Source organism: Sapajus apella, unplaced genomic scaffold, assembly GCF_009761245.1.
Source record: "Sapajus apella isolate SASKATOON/1434 unplaced genomic scaffold, GSC_monkey_1.0 scaffold83, whole genome shotgun sequence".
Lineage (NCBI taxonomy): Eukaryota > Metazoa > Chordata > Mammalia > Primates > Cebidae > Sapajus > Sapajus apella.
The window spans coordinates 6637752-6658986 of NW_022437023.1; the positions used below are offsets into that span (position 1 = coordinate 6637752).

The 21235-nt window shown below is 40.2% G+C and overlaps 1 protein-coding gene across 3 annotated transcripts; it reads right to left on the reverse strand.

Moving 5' to 3' along the window:
• Positions 1-9011: 9011 nt before the first annotated feature.
• On the reverse strand, positions 9012-20734 carry SAYSD1 (SAYSVFN motif domain containing 1). Of its 3 annotated transcripts, none has more exons than XM_032253619.1 (2): positions 20416-20734; positions 9012-10753 (listed from the first exon to the last, which is right to left on the reverse strand). In XM_032253619.1, the coding sequence occupies exons 1-2, from the start codon at positions 20620-20622 to the stop codon at positions 10409-10411; spliced, it is 552 nt and encodes a 183-aa protein (XP_032109510.1). In that variant the 5' UTR covers positions 20623-20734; the 3' UTR covers positions 9012-10408. The 3 variants fall into 3 exon arrangements, with proteins under 3 accessions (XP_032109510.1, XP_032109512.1, XP_032109511.1); XM_032253621.1 differs by lacking the exon at positions 20416-20734 and adding an exon at positions 14922-15587; XM_032253620.1 differs by lacking the exon at positions 20416-20734 and adding an exon at positions 11430-12745.
• Positions 20735-21235: the final 501 nt, after the last annotated feature.

Genomic DNA, 21235 nt, shown 5'->3' on the forward strand with positions numbered 1-21235 from the left:
ACATGCCACACCCACGGGGTCTGAGAATCTACTGTAATGGCAGTGCTCTCACTAACTCTCCTAGCCTTGAACACCACCCGCTTCTCAAATACAGACCTTTTTCTGGCAGGAGGGGCCCCTTACCTCTCAAGCACCATGACTGAGTTAGTCTTGCTGTCTCTTATTACATGAGAAATACAACAGCTCTTGAGACATTCTGTATCCATGGTGCAGATCTCCTGGGAACATGCCAAGCCACCCAAACCCCAGTAGTACTCCCAAGTTGGAGTCATCTCCATAATAAAGTGTGGGGCTCCCACACCCTCTGCAGTGGCCACCCATATGAAGAACAGCTTTCTTCAGCGGCATTAAAAATGATGCATTGATGTAGATTTCCAAAGGCTACAGCAGCAAGATCATGGAAACTTTATGTGAACTTCAGAATCTGATTTCTCTCTCTTCCTTGGGGTTGGATCCTCCAAAGCCATCATATCCTAACATGAATTTCCTAAATGATCATGTTTCTTCAGGAAACATCTCTTCCAGGGCCCCTACTCACCCTGCATTGCCCAGCCTTTCATTAGGCCATGAGGATTCTGGGGAAAATGCAAGCTGTCTAGGAAATACCCCTCTTTGCATTAACAGTTTTTTGAAAATTATATATGGGCAGAACCTGATATAATCCATGAGAAGAGCCAGAATAGCCAAAGACATTTTTTTTTTTTTTTTTTACTGATGTGGATCTGGAACAAAGCAATTGTTTCATATCACCCGGTGCCATTTTAGAAAATGTTTGGCACTGCCAAACTCAGTCTAAATCTCAGAGGAAAAGTCACTAGAAGAAAAATGATTAAAACAAGCTCTACACAACAAAGCTATTTCTGTCCCTAGAGATGGTCCACTGTAAATGAACTGCCATGTGTATAAAGAATACTCTGCCTGTAAACACATATGCTTTTCTCTAAGAGTTATGAAAATAGATCAATATTATTAGTGAAGGAATAAATGAAATATTTACCAAGAGAGAAAGGCAGTAAAGGATATGGGGTTATGGGGAAGGGTGCTATTTTAGGCTGGATGGTTAGGGAAGACCTCTCTAATGAAATGACATCTGAGAGACCCGAAAAGAGTAAGGGAGCAGGTCCTAGGATCATCTAGGGGATTTAGTTTCCAGAAAAGTCAACAGTCAAAACCCTAAAGCAGAAAGAAGCATCTTTAGTGTATTAAATCAGTAAACTATGGTTCACCACCTGGTTTTATAAATAAAGTTTTATTGGCACATTCATGTACGTATATATTGTCTATGGGTGCTTTTGAGTTGAGTAATTGCAACAGAGATAGTTTGGTCAACAAAGCCTATTTACCAACTGGCCCTTTACAGAAAGTCTGCCAAACCACAATGTAAGATGAACATCAAGGAGATGAATGTAACCTGGAAAGAAAGGCAGGGGCCAGATCACTTTGGGCCCGGTATGATAAAACCACCTAAACAAACACCTACCTACCAAACAACAAACATATCCCCAAGGGATTAAGACTGCAGATATTAGTTACAAATTGGGGTCCAAATGTTTCTTTTCATTGCGTCATTCTAGGGTACCCGTCTGACCTCTGCTTTATTTCTGGACCCCAGGGTTTTCAGCCTTTTTTTCCATGTGACAGGGATGTGCACATCTGAGAGGGTTCCAAGGACATATCCACAATAAGCCTAAACAAATAAGATTTAAGAAAATTATAAAATTAATATTCACAAATAATATTATATGCTACAAGTTATTTTGATATGAATGTGACATTTTAAATTATATTTTTATATTTATATTATATTTAAATTTCAAAGAGGTTAGCCTGGTTTGTACTATTCATACTAGTGACAACTGAATACAACTCAAATGTTTAATAATAAAGGACTGGCTAAATAAAGGGTGGTACATTTATCCATATAGAAATATTACGCAGCTGTCAAAATCAACACTGTAGGAGAATAACAAGAGAATATATTCAGTGTTAATCATTAAGTGAAAAAAAAATCAATCATAGATAGGACTAAGACTAAAACAAATGTAGAGATAGGACAAAAGAACAGAATATAAATGTTATAAACCTTAACAAAATAGTATAATAAAATGAGGGAAGGAAGGGAGGAGGCATAAAAGGCAGTGTTGGTATGTTGATTTCATTATCTATCAGGTCAAAATATATCATTCAAGGCTGATAAATCAAGTAGTAGGTTGTAATTATATTTAAAGATACAAAGTCAATCAATTAGTCAATAAATCAGTAGAATTGGGGGTTGAAGGACAGAGAAAAGTAGGAAGAAGGTGGAAATATAAATTTATGACATTCATTTTTTTCCAGGACATTAATAAATGCTGCCTAAAAATATCAATTTTTAAGTAACTACTATAAAGTTACAAATATAAACTTGAAACAGAAATTTAAACTTTCCAGATTATTGAAAGAAATACAGACACACACAAACAAAACAGGTAAAAAAAAAAACCCCAGAGACCATATGGTAAAAGAAGCTACCTAAACAGAATAATATAAAATGTGATGAGATAAGCAAGACTTTCATAAACATAAGTTAAATTCACCTATTAAAAGAAAATATTATAATTGATTATAAAAGAAAGCACAACTAGTCTTTATATACAAGCAGCATACCTAATAAAAATAATTCAAGCTGAAAACAAAACTATGGGCAGAGGCACACGAGGCAAATGCAAACAAAAAGTAAGCAGGGCTTCTAGTCTTAATATCAGACAAGAATAAATTCAGGGCAAAATGCAATAAAGAAAACAAAGAGGGCTTTGCATAATGATAAAGGAGATAATCTACAATGAAGAACTAAAAATATGCTTTTTATGTATTCCAAAATCTAAAAGTGCTAAAAATACTATAATCTCATGAAAATCACTGATAAAAAAACATAAAAATACTAACAAACAGAACTATCAGCACATTAAAAAATAGTATATCACAATCAAGGGTGGTTTATTCCAGGAATAGAAGGATTGCTCAATAGGTAAATCTGTGATACTGATTATATTAATTGATCAAAAAGAAAAACCATAAGATTAATGTCCACTACACTGAAAGGGTATTTTGTGAAATTCTATATCCATTCTTAATTTAAGAAAAATATTTCAATAACATAAATACAGAAGAGTAATTTCTTAAGATATCTGTTCGTCTATCTATTCACTTATCCCAAAGCCAGGATCATGCTTAGTGGGAAATACTGGTGCATACTTATTAAAGTCAAGAGCAAAACAAAGATAGCATTGATTACTATTCTGATTTAACATTTTTCTGGGTGCTTTAGCCAATGTAATGAGACAAAGAGAAAAAAACAAGAGGAATAAAAATTGGGAAAAGACACCGAGCACAGTGGCTCATACCTGTAATCCCAGCACTTTGGGAGGCCAAGCAGGGAGGATCACTTGAGGCCATGAGTTTGAGACTAGCCTGGCCAACAACGTGAAGCCCTGTCATTATTAAAAATACAAAAAATTAGCTAGGCATGGCGGCATACACCTGTAGTCCCAGTTTCTCGGGAGGCTGAGGTGGGAGAGCTGCTTGAACCCAGGAGGCAGAGGTTGCAGTGAGGCAAGATTGCGCTATCGCACTCTAGCCTGGGTGACAAGAGTAAGACCCTGTGTTAAAAAAAAAAAAAAAGGGAAAATAGGAACTAAATTTTACATTATTTGAAAAGGAAATAATTACCTACATGGCAGACTCAGGCAAATCAACTGAAAAACCATTAAAATTAGTAAGAGAATTTCGTAAAGGACTGGTACAAAATTGATCTATCAAAATCAATAGTTTTCATACACACACACACACACAATAACAACAACAAGTTGGAGGAAATAATAGAAGAAAAGATCTACTGACATTAGTAGCAAAAGATAAAATAACCAGGAATAAACAGGGAATAGTAAGATCAATGGAAAGCAAACTTGAAAACGCAATTGAGGGGCAATAAAAGAGGCTTAAACAAATGGTAGCATACCGTATTCTTGAATAGTAAGACAATAACTTATAGGTATTTCTTCTCCTTAAGTTATGTGTAAATTTAATGTGAGACCATTAAGAATACCAACAGAAATTTTGGGGACCTGGTCAAGTTAATTCTAAAGCAAATAGGGAAAAAATAAACATGTTAAGTGTAAGTTTTAAAAAAGAAAGTAAAAATAGAGTAATAAAGAGGTATCTAGCCCCTTCAGATTTTAAAACACATCATCAAGCTACAATAATAAAAAGTGAAATACTAGAATATGAAAAGGCTGTCAGATCAAAAGAACAGACCAGAAAGTCCAAAATTGGTACAAACACACAAGAAATGTGGTATATGATACAGATGGCTTTTAAATTAGCAGGAAAGAGATGGGTTATTTAATAAATGAAGCTGAAGGAACTAGTGAGATACCTGAACAAATAGATCCCTGAATAAATAAAGCTGGATCCCTATCTGTAACCCCACTCTAAAATAAATACGAGGTAGATAAAAAGCTTAGACATAGAAAATGAAAGCAGTAGGTAAACATGGAAATTTTTTTTTTGCTGTATGACATAAACCCAGGTCTTAAAATAAAATACATAAATTTGACAACAAAAAATTTCGACATAGAAACAAAAACAGCAACAAATTTGAACAAATTGAACAAAAATATTTAAAACACATAATTCAAAGAGCCAGTTTTCCTCATTTACAAAGAGTCCCTAAATGAAATTTTAAAATTCCCAACAACGCAACAGAAATCATGCAAAGGCTAAAACGTTCACAGATAAATACAAATGGCTCATAAATTTATAGAAAGATGTTCACCCATAATAAGAAATTTAAATTAAAACTATGAGGTGTCATTTCACCTATCAGATTGGCAAAGTACAGAAAGTTGGGTAACACCCTGTGTTGTGGGGTATGAGGAAACTGGTGTTTTCATACATTGCTGGTAGGAATGTAAATGAGAATCACTACTATCCAGGGCAACATCTGTCAACATTTTCAGTCAAATATCCTTTTGTCAGCAAATCTAAGAAATTATCTCAGAGAAATATTCACATATGTGGAAATGATGTATGTGCAACGATATTCATTGTATATTGTTTGCAACAACAAAAGATTAGAAATGATCTAAATATACATTAATGGAGACTGGTTGAGTTATAATCTATCCATACAATGGTACACTCTGTAGCTGTGAAAAAGGAGGAAGCAGCTCTATCTGTGCTGACATAATATTGTTTGTGCTGACTAGGAAATATTGTTTGCTCAAAAAGCAAGAGGCACCCAATATTCCTTTCCAAATTGCCTCTCATCAATTCCTTTTATTTGTTCCTTAACATCTAAGTCCTCAGAGTGCATGCAAGCATGTTATTCTCCTTCATGATTATCACCTTTCTCCCAGGTGTTTTTTTCTGACCACAATGCTACTTTTTTGCCCACACCTTCTTTTTTGGGAAAGTACCTAGTACTCCTTTAAACTCAGCGCAGTGTCACTGCCTCCAGGAAGCCTTTCTTGACCTGTAATTTAAGATCTTTTTTTGATGCTGTGGTCCTCATTCAGACGACATACTCTCTGTGTGGCTTACCATACTACACTATAACTGTCTGGTTACTGGCTACCTCCCCCATTTGACTGTGAGCTCCTTGAGAAATGGAACCTTGTCTACTTTATGTCTATAGAAGTCAAGCCCAGCACCAGGATTGGCAAAGTTTAGATGCTCTGTAAGTGGATAGATGGATGAATGATACAGAGAATCTACTCCCCACCATAGCATGGGTGATCTTTTAGAAATGAAAACTGGGGGCTGGGTACAGTGGCTCACGCCTGTAATCCCAGCACTTTGAGAAGCCGAGGCGGGCAGATCACCTGGGATCAGGAGTTGAGACCAGCCTGGCCAACATATAGTGAAACCTCATCTCTACTAAAAATATAAAAATTAGCTGGGTGTGGTGGTGCATGCCTGTAGTCCCAGCTACTTGGGAAGCTGAGGCAGGAGAATTGTTTCAACCTGGGAGGTGGGGATCATGCCACTGCACTCCAGCCTGGGTGACAGAGTGAAACTCCGTTTCTCAAAAATTAAAAAAAAAAATTGGATCCTGTCACTCCCTTACATAAAAACTTCAAATGCACATAAAACTCAGACTCCTTAAAGAGAAAAAAGCAAGGGACAGAATAGTGTGTTTGGAATGGTGTCATTTGCAGGCTTGAGAGAGAAGGAACAAACATGGCAGGGTGGAGGGAGATGTTCTTACTATACATGCCATGTACCCATTACCTCTTGACTTCTAAAATACATGCATAGAAGTGTAACAATGTTTTATTCTTTTCTGTATTTCCAGAATGTTCTAAAATGAGCATGTACTTCTTGTAGTAATTTAAAGAGAACCTCAAAAATAAAGGACCTTTAATTTCCATATAGTCTTTGGAGTTAGCTCCTCATTGTTTCAAAGCGATGTTTCTTCTTCTCTCATTCTGGTGTTCCAAATGAACAGTCTGAAAATGGCCAACCTCACTGCTCCCTTTAAAAATGCACACCAATTTTCTTTGTTTGGATTTAATAATCACTAAACTTTCTTCCTATTTTAACATTTATGGTTTATGTCAGCGGCTCTTAGACTGTGCCAGAGATCACACCAGGGAGGCTGTTAAAATGCAGATTCTCAGGAGTCTACCCCCAAACATTCTGAGTCAGTGGGGGCCCTAGAATCTGCACTTTAACATTACCACAGGAGACTCCTATGCAGGTAGGTGATCTATAGACTATACTTTTCAAAATATTCATCCATGACTCGTTAAGGAAAGAGTATTTTTCACATAGAAGTGAAAATCCTATATATATAGAATTTAGGACTGAAAGTGATCTCTCCCTTGAACACACACACACACACACACACACACACACACACACACACACTACTTACACCTTTATAAACATTCACATTGTCCTACACTTTACAGTTTTGTGTACACTCGTCTTCTTTCAGCTTTTTGAGACTGGGATCCAAGTCTTTATGTAGCCCAGTGCTCCAAAGTTGTGAAATAAAAGTATGTGTAATAGAAACCAAAGCATATGGTTCAAATGTTACTTTCTTTGGCTTAGGGAGTTGGTTCTCTGCCAGCTATGTAAATTCTTTGTCATTCCATCTCCCCTTCCCGCAAAGCTCAGATGTGTGCGACAACTGTTAACACTGCCTGCTAAGTCTAGAGAGGGGCTGCTGTTTTATTTTAAAGACATACACAAATCACTTCTCTATGCCTTTCCCAGGACCTCTGATGAGCCCTTTCCTCTGTGAATTTTAAACTGAAAGGAATACCTGAAAAAGCCGCACAAGTGGTTTTGATAAACATCCCGGAGCGTCTTCTACGTTACATAAATTTTCAAGTGTGATGTGAAGGGACCCATGAGGTATGGTGGCAGCTCTATGTCACCCCCTCATGGCAACATGCTCCATGGCATCCCAAGCCTACCCCTGCATCCCCAGGCTCTTAGGGATACTCATCCTGTGCCAGAGCTCATGTGTGTGTGTCCCCAGCAGCGCCAAATCCAGAGCATCTACAAATATTTGCTGGTATGAGTGGCAGGAACTAAAAACACATAGCTCGAATTTTGATGTCTTCTGCTCAACTGAAGGTCACTGGTTCTTTCAATTGTGTAACTTTCTAAGATTTTGCAGTACAGAGCTTTTTGATTGATGCACAGATCAGCCAAAAGGCAAATGTGTAAGACTGCCTGTTCTCAAAGTGTAACTCTAAGAGCATAAAATACACATGTCTAAGTCATCACTGGCAAAGCTCCAAAGCTTTTGAGAAAGGTCATTACACACATCAACAGGGCCATTCACCCCCACCCAAACCTGAAAAACTTAGATTGGTTCAGGGCCAGCATGAAAGTGATTGAGTCCCAGAGGTACAGCTCAATGACTTGGCCTAAAGAACAGAGAGAAAAAGAGAACTGAGTAAGTTTACCAGTCTGAAGGATGCTCACATAGGCCTCCAGGGACTCTACATCCACTGAGATTAGGAGACAAAATAACCCCAGATGGTGGGGATGGGGGTGGCAAAAGTTATTTCAGTAACATAAAGAACTTCCTAGAAAGTACCTGGAATCTTCTTCTTTAGGGGTTCACTAGAAACAAATTATCTTCAGTTGGGAATAAATGATGGCCCTGCCCAAGGTTGGGGATGAAGAACAAACTTGATGGCATTTTGGGGTGTAGAGTCTCATTTAACCATCCCTATCACTAGGCAAGATGGGATAACGTGCATAAAAGCAAAAACCAAGTTACTTGTTAGACTTGGACAGAAATCACCTCACTCACATATAAAGCTATCACAGGGACTGCATCTACCCCTGGGATTTCAAGTTCCCTGATGACAGCAGCCTTTAATGGAAGCTGCATGCTGGGTTAATGGTCAGGCTGTGAGTGGAAATTCTGAGATCAATAGACCTAAGTTCAGGAAATCAAGGCTGCACCTAAAGCCTTATGGTCTGATGAGAGCAGCAAATACTTGTTCTTTCTTCTTCTCCCTGTCAAGCCTTTAATTGATTCACACCCTATTTTTCCTAGAAGTTAATGCCATCATTACATGCAAACTTCAGGAAGAGGTAAGGAGAAGGGACAAATTGTTCATAGAAAATCCCATGAAAGATGGGCTTGAGGCAATCTAGACTCCACCTCATAAACAGCTGCATTTCGAAAATCACTACTGAGGTCCACCCACAGGTCAAGACTCCTGCGTGCTTAAGTCTTTATCCTACTGGGGTCACTAATTGGATCAAACCTCTCTAATTCAGAGTTACGGGTATTTTATTTCAGGAGAAAGCTTGAATTTTATGTTTTAAAAATACAAATTAGTTCTTTCCTACAGCAATGCTTACTGCCCTGAGCACTGCAGTAAAACTTAGATTAGGGAATTAATCCCTTGTATTGGGCTTTTATGAAATGGAAAAGCCCAAAGAAAGTACCAATGAAATTAAGAAAGCCTTAAGAAAATAAATCAGAAAACAAAATTCTGTCTTAAATACAATCTGAACTTCATGTTTAATAGGGATTCATCTGTTTCCCATACTCTCTACATGTCCAGTTCAAACAGAAATCGTGGAAGAAAAGACTTTTCTGTGAGCTAGAATGGACCTTGTGCTTGACTGGATGGCTCTGAGGGATAGCCAAACTCCCAATGGGAAAAGTGCCATGAGGAAGAGCAACACTTACCAGAAGAATTTTCAACAAGGGCTGAAATACAACAAGGTTAGCTACAAAATGGAATTAAAGAGAACAGCTCCAACCCATTGGGAGTTTGCTTAATTTTAATGAACCCAAACTCTAACACTGTACTGGAAGAGGAAGGAACATTACAATCAAGCCTGATTATCACTATTTACATAATTTCTCACCAGAGGCCCACAGGTGAAAAGGCTGCTTACTCTAACGCCCTTAGAACCCTATTGTGAACTTCGCATGCGAGGGATCTAGGCTGTGTGCTCCTGATGAGACTCTAATGCCTGATGATCTGTGGTGGAACAGTTTCATTCCAACACCACCTCCATCACCACCCCATCTATGGAAAACCTGTCTTCCAGAAAACTGGTACCTGGTGCCAAAAAGGTTGTGGACTGCTGCCTTAGAATGTACGAAACAACTCGAGCAGCCAACAGGTCTGGACTTACACTTCCAGCTCTCCCCTTTGTACACACTCAATACTTCTTGCTGAACTGGTCGTTAACAACCACTTGTGAAATCTCCAATACCGACTTGTGAAACCCCTCCCCTCCCCACACCTGCACTTAGGCGTTTGTCTTTTCCTACCTTCCTTTACTCAGTGGTGGCAGAATAATAGGAGAGTGAAAGACAGTGATGGGCAATGAAGGGGGACCTATTTCTGAAGAGGAGATGTTTTAAAGATATTTTATTTGTCAATACCAGTAATGACAGAAAATGAAAGAATTAAAGCAGGAAGCAAAACAAAAACACAAAACTTGCAACCTAAACCTTCTGGGAAAAAAAATTGTTATAAACATTAAAAGACTTAAAGAGAACATTTACTATGAAGCCCTGATGTACCTAATCATTCCTTCAAATGGCTGGATGTTTTAAGTTGAGAATCTCCCCAGTGCTTTTCTAGTGTTCTAAAGCCATCTCCAAAACAGATGAGAAATTGAGAGAAACAGGACTCCTTTCTTGAGTACATAATTTTTATAAATTGCATCAGAATGTATTTTAGAGAGTTTCACCAAAACTAAGGAGAAATTTAAAGATCAAATAGCAGCAAAAGATCAGGGAAAGCACGTAGAACTATGCAGTCACAGAGCTAACCCGCAAGCTGCCCTTAGTCCTATAACCAGAAATCAAATCCACAGCCAGTGGTGAAGATGATCACGTCTGAGGTTAGCTGCATGATGGCACAGCTGGGTCCTATCTCCCCACTATGGGTCTCAACTGTAACTCGCGCTCCAACTGCTCTGCGGTGAGGGTGCCCTGGATGGCTTCGCAGCCCGGGTTGAACACAGAGTAGGCACTCTTCTCTCCCTCCTTCTTCTCTTCAGGGCCTCGCATCCCGACGTACATCCAATAGAACAAGGATAGGACAAAATATGCCAGGCCAAATTCCAGTTCCACAAACAGTCCCAGCAGGACCAACCAGAGAAGAACCTTCAAGAAGGTGATATTTGTCAGGAAAGACTGGTCCCAGCATGACGGCAGAGGAATGACTGTGTTCTGCGGTGGCTGTGATGTGCTGCCCTGGGGCTGAGCCGCTTCCTAGGATACACAAACAAACAAAAGTAAGAATAAAGGGTAATGGAGCTGAGATGATCAAAACTAATCTGAAGAGGCAGTTCTCATTGCTCTGAGAAGGCTGTTGGCTCACTGATTTCTATTCTCTTCCCCTATTCTCTAAAACAATCATTTCCAAAGAGCCTATGTGCTCTGCTCCAACTGAATCAAACCTGATCAGCACTTAGTGAGATGTGACCTAACAAAAGCCCTACAGCACTCAGACAGATTCTTATCCATGGGAGTCATTTCTTCAGATTAGTCTGCTGCTAACAAGAGCTAAATTGTGCCCCATACAGGAACTCCTTAATAACTGATAATGCAACAGTCATGACAGATGCTTCAAATAGTCAGAGTCAACACACTTTTGCTGATTTGATTAGATGACCTAAAATATTATGAGTGACATGATTCTAAAATAGAGACAGGAAACAAAAATCCTTTTCACATTAAAAAAAAAAAAATCAGCAGGGCGCACACCTGTAATCCTAGCACTTTGGGAGGCTGAGGCAGGCAGATCACTTGCACTGAGGAGTTTGAGACCAGCCTGGCCAGCATGGTTAAACCCCATTTCTCCTAAAAATCAAAAATTAGCCAGCATGATGGCACATGCCTGTAATCCCAGCTACTCAGGAGGCAGAGGCATGAGAATTGCACAAACCTGGGAGGCGGAGGCTGCAGTAAGCCGAGATTGCACCATCACACGGCAACAGAACATGATTCTGTCTCAAAAACAAACCAACCAAACCAACCAACCAACCAGACATCACTGTCATTACTGGGCCCTCTTTCCTTCCCATCCCCTGTGACCAACCTACATAGGTCACTGTCACTCACGCAAGGCCCAGTCAACGTCTTCTAACTAGATTGCCTGCCTCTTACCTCTTTCCTGAACCCAGCCATCCTATGTACAACTGCTACATAAATTTTCTTAAAGACCCATTACCCTCCTGCCCACAAACCTTCAAAAACTTCCACTGCCTACAGGATAAAATCCAAATTCCTCGGGCTGGAACCCAATGCCCTCCATTTGTTCAACAGACTGAAATGCTAGTACACAGGCTTCTGTGCCAAATGCCAATGGCCGACACAGATATTTAGATAGCTTTAAGCAGTGTCCAGTCCACTGTTTTCTGAACTCTTTTGAGCATGACCCACAATAAGGAATACATTTTAGACTGCAACCCAGAATACATATACGTAACAAAGTTTCACAAGTCAACACTTACCCTCCCTGAGAAGCTCTCTTGTATTTCCTATTCTATTTTTAAAACATTTTAAATAGGGCACAAAATCTTCTATATTAATTTCACTATCCACTAGTGGGTCACAGTGGTCCGGAAAATTCCATGACAACACAATCCACAATCTTTTGTTCCATAAATGACCCTTCTACTCCAGTGTAACTGGTCTTATTATCCAAAGATATTCTCAGTCCCCATCTCAGGCCTTCCTCTTTCTTTCTCAACTCCTTGCCTTCCTTCCAGACAAGCACAGTTCATGAACTGTCGGCCCTTATCTCTCTGGACATCAGGGAGGGTGCCCCCTCTGCCTTTCAAAGCACCAGCTGCCTCTCCTGTCCATTGAGCACCAAACTCTTCAGCACTAGTCTCTCTTAATATAGGTCATGTCATGTGTGACGCCAGACTGTTTAAGTACCAGGAGACCACGTGTCTCTAGATCAGAACACGGCATCCCACACTTAGGTTCTCAATACATAGCAGAAATTTTAGTCCAACTCTTCAGTTACACCCCCTATTCTTCTTCGCATGAACATTTAAACGAGGATCACAAACATTGGTCATGTGATTTACGATGCTTCAGAAGTTCTATTTTGTCAGAACCTTCTCTTTTGGCATCTATATTGTAATTATTATCTTTGCAGGTAGATTAGGACGTCTGATTGGAGAGGTCCTTATATTATCAGCCACTTCCCTGACCGCTGACATCATTAAAGAAAGAAATGTCTGGCCAGGCGCGATGGCTCACACCTGAAATCCCAGCACTTTGGGAGGCTGAGGTGGGTGGATCACGAGATCAAGAGATCGAGACCATCCTGGTCAACATGGTGAAACCCCGTCTCTATTAAAAATACAAAAAATTAGCTGGGCATGGTGGCGTGTGCCTGTAATCCCAGCTACTCAGGAGGCTGAGGCAGGAGAATTGCCTGAACCCAGGAGGTGGAGGTTACAGTGAGCCGAGATCGCGCCATTGCACTCCAGCCTGGGTAACAAGAGCGAAACTCCGTCTCAAAAAAAAAAAAAAAAAAAAAAGAAATGTCTGTTTCAGATTTGACATGCAAGCACAGTACTTCTTGCCCAAGAATGCATCTGGTCAGTGTCCTGGGCAAGGGGAAAGAGTAGTATGAGATGACAGGGCTAAGGAGGGAGGTCAGGGGGGTGGGAGTCACATCAAGTAGAGCCAGGCAGGCTGCAGTGAAGATTCTGGAAATGGAAACAGCTGAAGGTCTAAGCAGGGAACTAACAATCCACCTTTCATTTAAGACTACTCTGGCTGTCATCTGGAGCAGGGGTCCCCAACCCCTGGACCCGTAAGGGTTCGTGGCCTGTTAGGAACAAGGCTGCACAGCAGGAAGTGAGTGGCAGGTGAGCAAGCATTACCGCCTGAGTTCCACTTCCTGTCAGATCAGTGGTGGCATTAGATTCTCATAGGACCATGAACCCCATTGTGAACTGCGCATGCGCAGCAGGATCTAGGGTTCCCACTCCTTATGAGAATCTAACTCATGATGACAATCTAAGGTGGAAGAGTTTTGTCCTGAAACCATCTCTCCCCAGCCCTCGGTAGAAAAATTGTCTTCCATGAAATCCCTGGTGTCAAAAAGGCTGGGGAGGAGAGCTAGCAAGAGAGAGCCAGACATTGACCAGGGTGGTGACAGCAATCAGATGGAAATAATGGACTGATGAACACAGAATACATTTTGAATATACATGTTGAAATTAACAATAAACTAAATTTATTATTTAGGGAGTAAAAAAGAAGAATGCTCCTATGCCACCATTTACTGAGAGCCTTCAAATGTATGAACCCTTGTAATCCAGAAGGCAGGCATTATTATTCCCAACTTACTGATAAGAAAACACTGAGAGGTTAAGTAATTTCCCTAAAGTCATATTATTAATGATAGGCAGAGATTAGGTCAGTCTGGGATCTTAGGATGGTCTCCTCCAAAACCCATTTTATTTAATTAGCGGTCTTTATGGGGGATGGCAGGAGAAGGGTTAGGGAGCTAGAGGGAATGGGGTGGGGGTGGGGGGTAGTCAACCAACTGACAAAGGGAGCAAATAAGAAAGAGGAGAGTCACAGACATTCCTCTGCCTCATCTGGAATTTGTCTGAGTACCAGTTCCCTTCTGCTGTAAAAGCTAGTAAAGAAGTGTTTGTGACTGTTACATCACACATAGGCATGGTCCAAGGAAGGAACTACCATTCCTCAAATATCAAGCTGCTTCCCACCTCAGGGCCTCTGCACTTGTGAGTCCCTCTGAGAGGAATGCTCCCTTCCCCTCATATCACCGGGTTGGCCCCCTCACTACAAACAGCAAAAATGCCACCACATGTACCCTTTCCTTTGTCTGTTTTTGCCAGGGTGGCTTCTTCTTAACTGTCTCCTTCTTAGTGAGTTCTCCTTGTTCAGCTGATTTAAAATAGTACTCTCCTCTCTTCACCCCTAATTTACTATCACAATCTACTGGTCTTATCTTTTTTCTTTCATAGCATTTATCTGGTTTTATTGTCCTCCCTTCCCTGCTGCCCCAAGCTCAAATGCAAGTTGTACAAGAGTAGGACTTGCCTATCTTAATCACACTTGTCTCCCAGGGTTTAGGACAAAAGCTGGAACACAGTGGACGCATGACAAGCTTTTTGTTGAATGAATGAACGACAGTGAGAGAAAGGGAGAAATTCAAGATGATTATTAGATTTTGGGGGGTGAGGCAAAGCTATGCTTAGCGAGGCAACTATAAAGGAAAGCCTTTGAGCAGAAGGCCTGCCTGAGCCAAGGCCTAGAGGTCAGGAGTGGCAGATGAGTATGGGGAATGGGCCCTCCGGTGGGGTGGTATGCTGGGGGCTTGCCTGAGATATGGCTGGAGAGGGAAGCAGAAAGCTTCTGTAGGAATTTTTTTTTCAGTTACCAGCATTTTTGTCCTAATGTGGTAGAGGCTTGTCACAAAATTATTTTGGGAAACTGCTTTCCTTCAAGCAAAATCTGGTAGTGGGAAGGAGGATGTAGATGCTTTCTCATCAATGACTACTGAAAAGGTGCAAGGGCACCGTCAGTCACAGTGGGGCCCGGGTGCGGGCAGAGGCATCATTGTGGTCAGAGCTCTGCCCGGCCAGAGGCCATGGTGGCTTCTATCCATGGTGTGGCACAAGGCAGCTGTAGCCTCTGTGGTTCATCTGTGTTACTCCAAATGACACGGTTATTTTGATGGCTGAAGGGTATTCCTTTGTGTATATATATTACAGTTTCTTGATCCCTTTATCTGTGGATGGACAGGAGATAAAGGTTTTTTTTTGAATCTCCATGCCTGAGATTAAAAGGTGTGGGACTTTCTCTACCAAGCTCATATCTTTGGACCTAATGTCCTCTGGGTTTCTCCACATGGCTGTGGATGACAGGATTTCCCGAAGCTTTATGGCTGAAGCATATTCCGTAGTGTACCTGTGTGGCAGTTTCTTTATCCCTTCAGCTATGGATGGACAGGTCATTTGCCATGATGTCCTCTAGGTTCAACAGTGTGGCTGCAAATGATGTAATTTCATTATATTTTTCTGGATGAAGAGTATTCCATTTGCGTACATACACTATGGTTTCTTTATCCCTTCATCTGTGGATGAAGAGGTTTTCCCACATGACTGCAAATGATAGGATTTCATCCATTTCTGTGGTGGAAGAGTATTCCATTCTGGATATATATTTCAGTTTTTCTCATCCCTTCATCAAGGGATGGACAAGTTCAACCATGTGGCTCCAGATGATACGATTTTAGTATATGGTATGGCTGAAGAGTATTCCATTGTGAATGAATACTACAGTTTCTGTATCCCTTCATCTGTGGGGGAACAGGTCTCTCTCCACATTGCTGGAAGTGATGAGATGTTCTGAAGTTTGATGGCTGAAGAATATTCCATTGCGCAGATATCCTGGAATTTCTGCATTACTTCATCTGTGGATGGACAAGACTGATTTACATTTGGCCTGTGCCAATGGCCATGTAAAAGTGGTCACTGTTCTACTAAACTGAAAATATGAGGTTGACATTGGTGACAAACAAAACAAGATGCCTTTGATGAAGGCTGTACATTGCCAAAAAGAGACCTGTGTCATCATTCTGTTAGAACATGGCACCAATCTAGACCTTATGGATGTCTACAGCAACATTGCTCTCTACTATACTGTCTGTAATGAGACTAAGCTACTGGCAGAAAAACTCCCTTCACACCATGTGAATACTGAAGTGCTAGAACAAGGATGGAAACACACTGCTTTTACTTGTTGTAGTTTGCAAAACACAGTAAAAGGTGGAATTTTAGTGAAGAAACAGGCAAATGTATATGCTGTTGATAGGTTGAAAAGAACAGCCCTCATACCTGTTGTACATTATAGCTTGTCAGGTATAGTTAGCATTCTTCTTCAACAAAATATTTTCTTTACTCAAGAATATGTATGAACACACAGCCTATGTTTACACTATTTCTGGTGGTCTGACAAGCACTCACAACAAATTTTGCAACATTTGCAAAAAGATACTTGAAAACGGTCTTCAAATGACAATCCAGAAGAAACAACCAAGAAGAATGCAAGTTTGAAAAAAGAAGGAGCAAGTGCCAAAGATTCTGGGAGTTCTGAAGCATCTGCATTCAGTATTTTCAAAAAAATGTGTTGATTCATGCCCTAAATCAGAAGATGAAGACTTGACTTTTACTACAAAGAAGTGTATCCCTGAGTGTTTCAGAGTCTTTACTTGGACCTTCATATAAAAAAGGAAAAAATATACAATAAATGGAAAAGGAGAAGGGCCTCCTGCAAAACATCCTTCCTTGAAGCCTAACACTGAAAGATTCTGTTGTGAAGAAAGCAGTAGAAAGGAAGGATGTACAAACATCCAGAGCAGAAGAAGAAGTAAAAGTGACCTCAGAGGAAGAACAAGAAAAGCCTGAAAGTGAAAATAAATAGCCACAGGTTGAAGAAGCTAGAAAGAAGCAAATTAAAAAGATGAAAGCATCAGAAAACCTATATGATAGTACATCTACTGCTGATGATGATAAATTAATTCAACAAAGAAAGAGTGGGAAAACTTACCATCAGTGATTTCCTAAGAAGGAGAAGGGAGAATATGATAGGCCTCCAAAGAAAATGTCAAATAAAAAGGTCAAAAAGCAAACACATTTAGAGATAAACTTGATGACCGAACTTAGCCATTTGAAACAGCCTCAGAGGATCATAAGGAAACTCACCCTCATTATAAGAAGTTGATGATGCTCATTAAGCAATTTGGAATGGATTATAATGATTCTCATATCCTAATGGAAATCCAGAATGCATTTATTTCATGTGAAAAGTCACTGGAATTTAAAAAAGAGTATTGGTGAACAACTTACTCTAGACAATAAAAATATGAAAATTAAGTTTAGTGTACTAGAGAAGGAGCTATCCAACACACAAGAAATGAAATCAGAGTTAAACATCTAAAAGTGGAATGGAAACAAGAATTCTACAGTTTGAATGCACCTTAAAACAAGAAGATAAGAAGACAAGAAATGGTAATAGGTTGTATGAAAAAATTACAGAAGAGTTAGAAAGGAAAGTGGAGCAACATAGGAAAGAAGTTGAAGTAAAAGAATAGCTTGAACCGATATCAGATCACTAGAAATAGAAGTGAAGGCTTTAAGGAAAACTTCAAATAGTTGTGGAAAAAGGATCTGATGCATGAAAATTGCTTGTTGAAGAGAGAGATTGCCTTTATTGTGTATGTAAGTATGCACAATAAAAAGTAAGAACCTTGAAAAGGAAAAGAAATATTTTAGGGACATTAAATTATTAAAGAAATGAACGATAATCTTCAAAAGACTACAAAACAAAATACAAAAAATTAACAAAAACAATATTCCAGTATGCCCAACAGCTTAATGACCTCAAAGCTGAGGATACAATGTTCAAGTCTGAACTGGAGAAGGGAAACAAAACAAGGAAAGACTGGAAGCTGAAGTTGAGTCTTTCCGTGCTAGATTGGTTGCTGCTATGAGAGAGCGTGATCAAAGCGCAAAAACAAAAAGAGACCTAGAAGTTGCTTTCCAGAGAGCACAAGATGTTTCTTTACCAGAAAAAAATGAGTTCTAGTATTTATGAGCTAAAAGATAATGAGTTTCTAACTGAACAACTTTCTGAAGCTCGAATTAAATTCAATGCCCTAAAAAGTAGACTCCATGACACAAGAAATTCTCTCAGAGAAAAGGCTTTGGTTTTATAAAGTGTACAAAAGGACCTAAGCCAAGTAAATCCTTTGGAAAGCGGGACTACGTAGAGGAAAGAGTATCTCAACTATGACCTGAAAATCTGTTGCTTCAACAACTAGATGGTGCTTAGAAGAAAGAGGATGATGAACAAAAGATAATATCCAAGGATGTTGTCTTGAGATAACATCTTGAATAAGATGATGTCTTTCTAAAAGAAAAATAAGGAGTTAATCAATGAATGTAATCATTTAAAAGACTGTTTCAGCATGAAAAAGAGAAAGCAGAAGAAGTAAATATCAAAAAAGACATTTGGTTATGATTACATGTTGAACCTAATTGAATACAAAAATAGATGAAAAATGTGTTTACCATACTGTATAATTCCATTTACATGAAACATCCGGAAGAGACAAATGCATAGTGACAGAAAGTAGAATGACGTTTGTGTAGGGCTGGGGTTGGAAATGGGTAGTGACTGCTAATGGGCATGAGGGGTCTTCTTGGAGTGATGGAGGTATTCTAAAGTTGGATTGCAGTGATGGTTGCATGACTCAGTAAATTTACTAAAAATATTTGAATTATATGTTAAAACAAATTCTACGGTATGTAAATCATATTTTGACAAAGCTGTTTCAATTAAAAAAACAAAGATTTAAAATAATTTAAAAAAATAGAATGCTAGTGAAATCTCTGACAGGCCACAGTGTGCCATCAAGATTATCTGACATGAATTGTAAATTAGAATTTTTCTTTTCTAAACTAGAGGCAGAATCTGTAGAAAAAAAAATTAAATGAGAATTTTCACACCAGAGGAAACCCAGAAATGATAACAGTCAATGAAAATGAGCTTAAGGCGGAGTCCCTTATGAAAAACAGTAGTTAACAAGAAATTGGAGGTCCAGCATTTCCTCTCATCCTTTTGTCTGGCCATCAGCTTTTGAGTTTTCAATAATGGAAGTTTTTCTCTGAGTTCAGTTTCTCTGGGTTCAACTCAATGATGTCATATTCCTTTGGAAATGAGACATACAGTCAAAACCTCATTGCGTGGGTTAGACATTGTTTTTTAACTGCAGAGAGAAAAAGAATAAGGGAAATGGTTTCTCAAATCTTAAGCAACTGTTGTACTTGAAAAGCTCTAGTCAACAATAAAATTATCCAAAGACAATCGACACAAACTGCACACAAGGAAATGGATTGTCTGAACTCTGCTGCGCTCTTTTCACCTTTCTGCGAGTCAGCTGGAATCCTGTATATCACTGAGAATATCGAGACTGAGTAATAGTTTCAGTAATTTTTAAAAATTCCCTCAAATCAAATGTTGTGCAATAATAGATGAACTTAAGGGAAATAATTTTAAGGTGAGGAAGGTATATTTCTGTTCCAGTACATTTTAATTTGAAAAGGAATTTTTTAGTTCCCATTACACTTATGAGGAACAAAGCACTTGGCACATATTGTTACAAAGCACTTATCCCTTGATATGTTCTGTCCTGTATTTCCACATAGGTATTTCAATCTCACTGCAAGCCACCTGACCATTTTACTGATGAGTTAAAACTAAATGAAAACACAAAAGGATGCAAATTAAAGTCAGCTGCAAAAGAGATTACTACAATAATTGTGAAAAGATTATCATACTAAATCAAATTTTTTTGTTGTTTTTGTCTTGAACATTCACTATTGAACTTGAATAAGCTTCTGCCACTACCAGGAGTTACAGCTACCACACTTTGGTAAATTTTGTATTCTAACGCATTTCTAAGTCACAGGCTAACTGGGCTACTAGCCGCATGTGCCCCAGGTGCGAATCAAACGAAGCTTTAATTGCTGTTACTTTTCATCAGTATCCAATTAGACCTTTTACCCTCCATTAGCAGAGGGCTGTGGCTCAACTTGGTTGTGGAGAGGTTTCCCAAAGCCGCTGGGCTTCACGATAACTCAATTTGGGGTGAATAATTCAAGGGCAGAGGTGCCTTCTTCCAGGACCCTCGACCCTCGCTTCCTGCCTGGAATCAGGAGCTGCTGGGTCGCTGGCTGGAAAGAAGACGACAAAACCGGTAACAGCGCGGGCACGTACGGCGCCAGCAGCCCCGCCTCCTGCAGCTAGGGCCACGCCCTTGACTGTGGCTCCGAGGCCAGGTCCTGGGGCCGAGGTTTCCGTCCTCTCACCTGAACTAGGCCGGGCCGGGCCCAGGCACTCGCGGGCCTAGGTTTCCACACCAGGAACTGCTTTAGCCAGCTTAGGGCTGCCTTTAGAGTCGCTGCTGCTTCCGCCTTCTCTCCTGGGGTTTGTGCGCCATGACTGGCAGTGCTGGGTTGGGCGGCCAGGCCCGTCCGTTTCCGCGCTGCTCGAAACTCAGCTAACCGCTGTTCCATGGCGCGCGCCTCGCGACCGTTGGCCGGGAAGGGGGCGCGCGCCCGCCTGCTCAACCGCCTTGGCCTCCGCTCGCCCTGTGCTGGACCGCCGTGCGCCTGCGTGGCAGAGGCCCCTGCTGCGCGTGCGCGTTGGTGTAACTCGCGTCCGCTTCGTGTGTGACGTCTAGTGGGCCGCGTGTATCCTCAGCTGTCCTCGCTTAACACTCACGGGGACACAGTGTCAAATTAGTTCAACCATTGTGGAAGACAGTGTGGCGATTCCTCAAGGACCTAGAAATAGAAATTCCATTTGACCCAGCAATCCCATTACTGGGTATATATCCAAAGGATTACAAATCGTTCTACTATAAGGACACGTGAACACGAATGTTCATTGCAGCACTGTTTACAATAGCAAAGACCTGGAACCAACCCAAATGCCCATTGACGATAGACTGGATAGGGAAAATTTGGCACATATACACCATGGAATATTATGCAGCCATCAAAAACAGTGAGTTTGTGTCCTTTGTAGGGACATGGATTAACCTGGAAACCATCATTCTCAGCAAACTGACAGAAGAGCAGAAGATCAAACACCGCATGTTCTCACTCATAGGCGGGTGTTGAACAA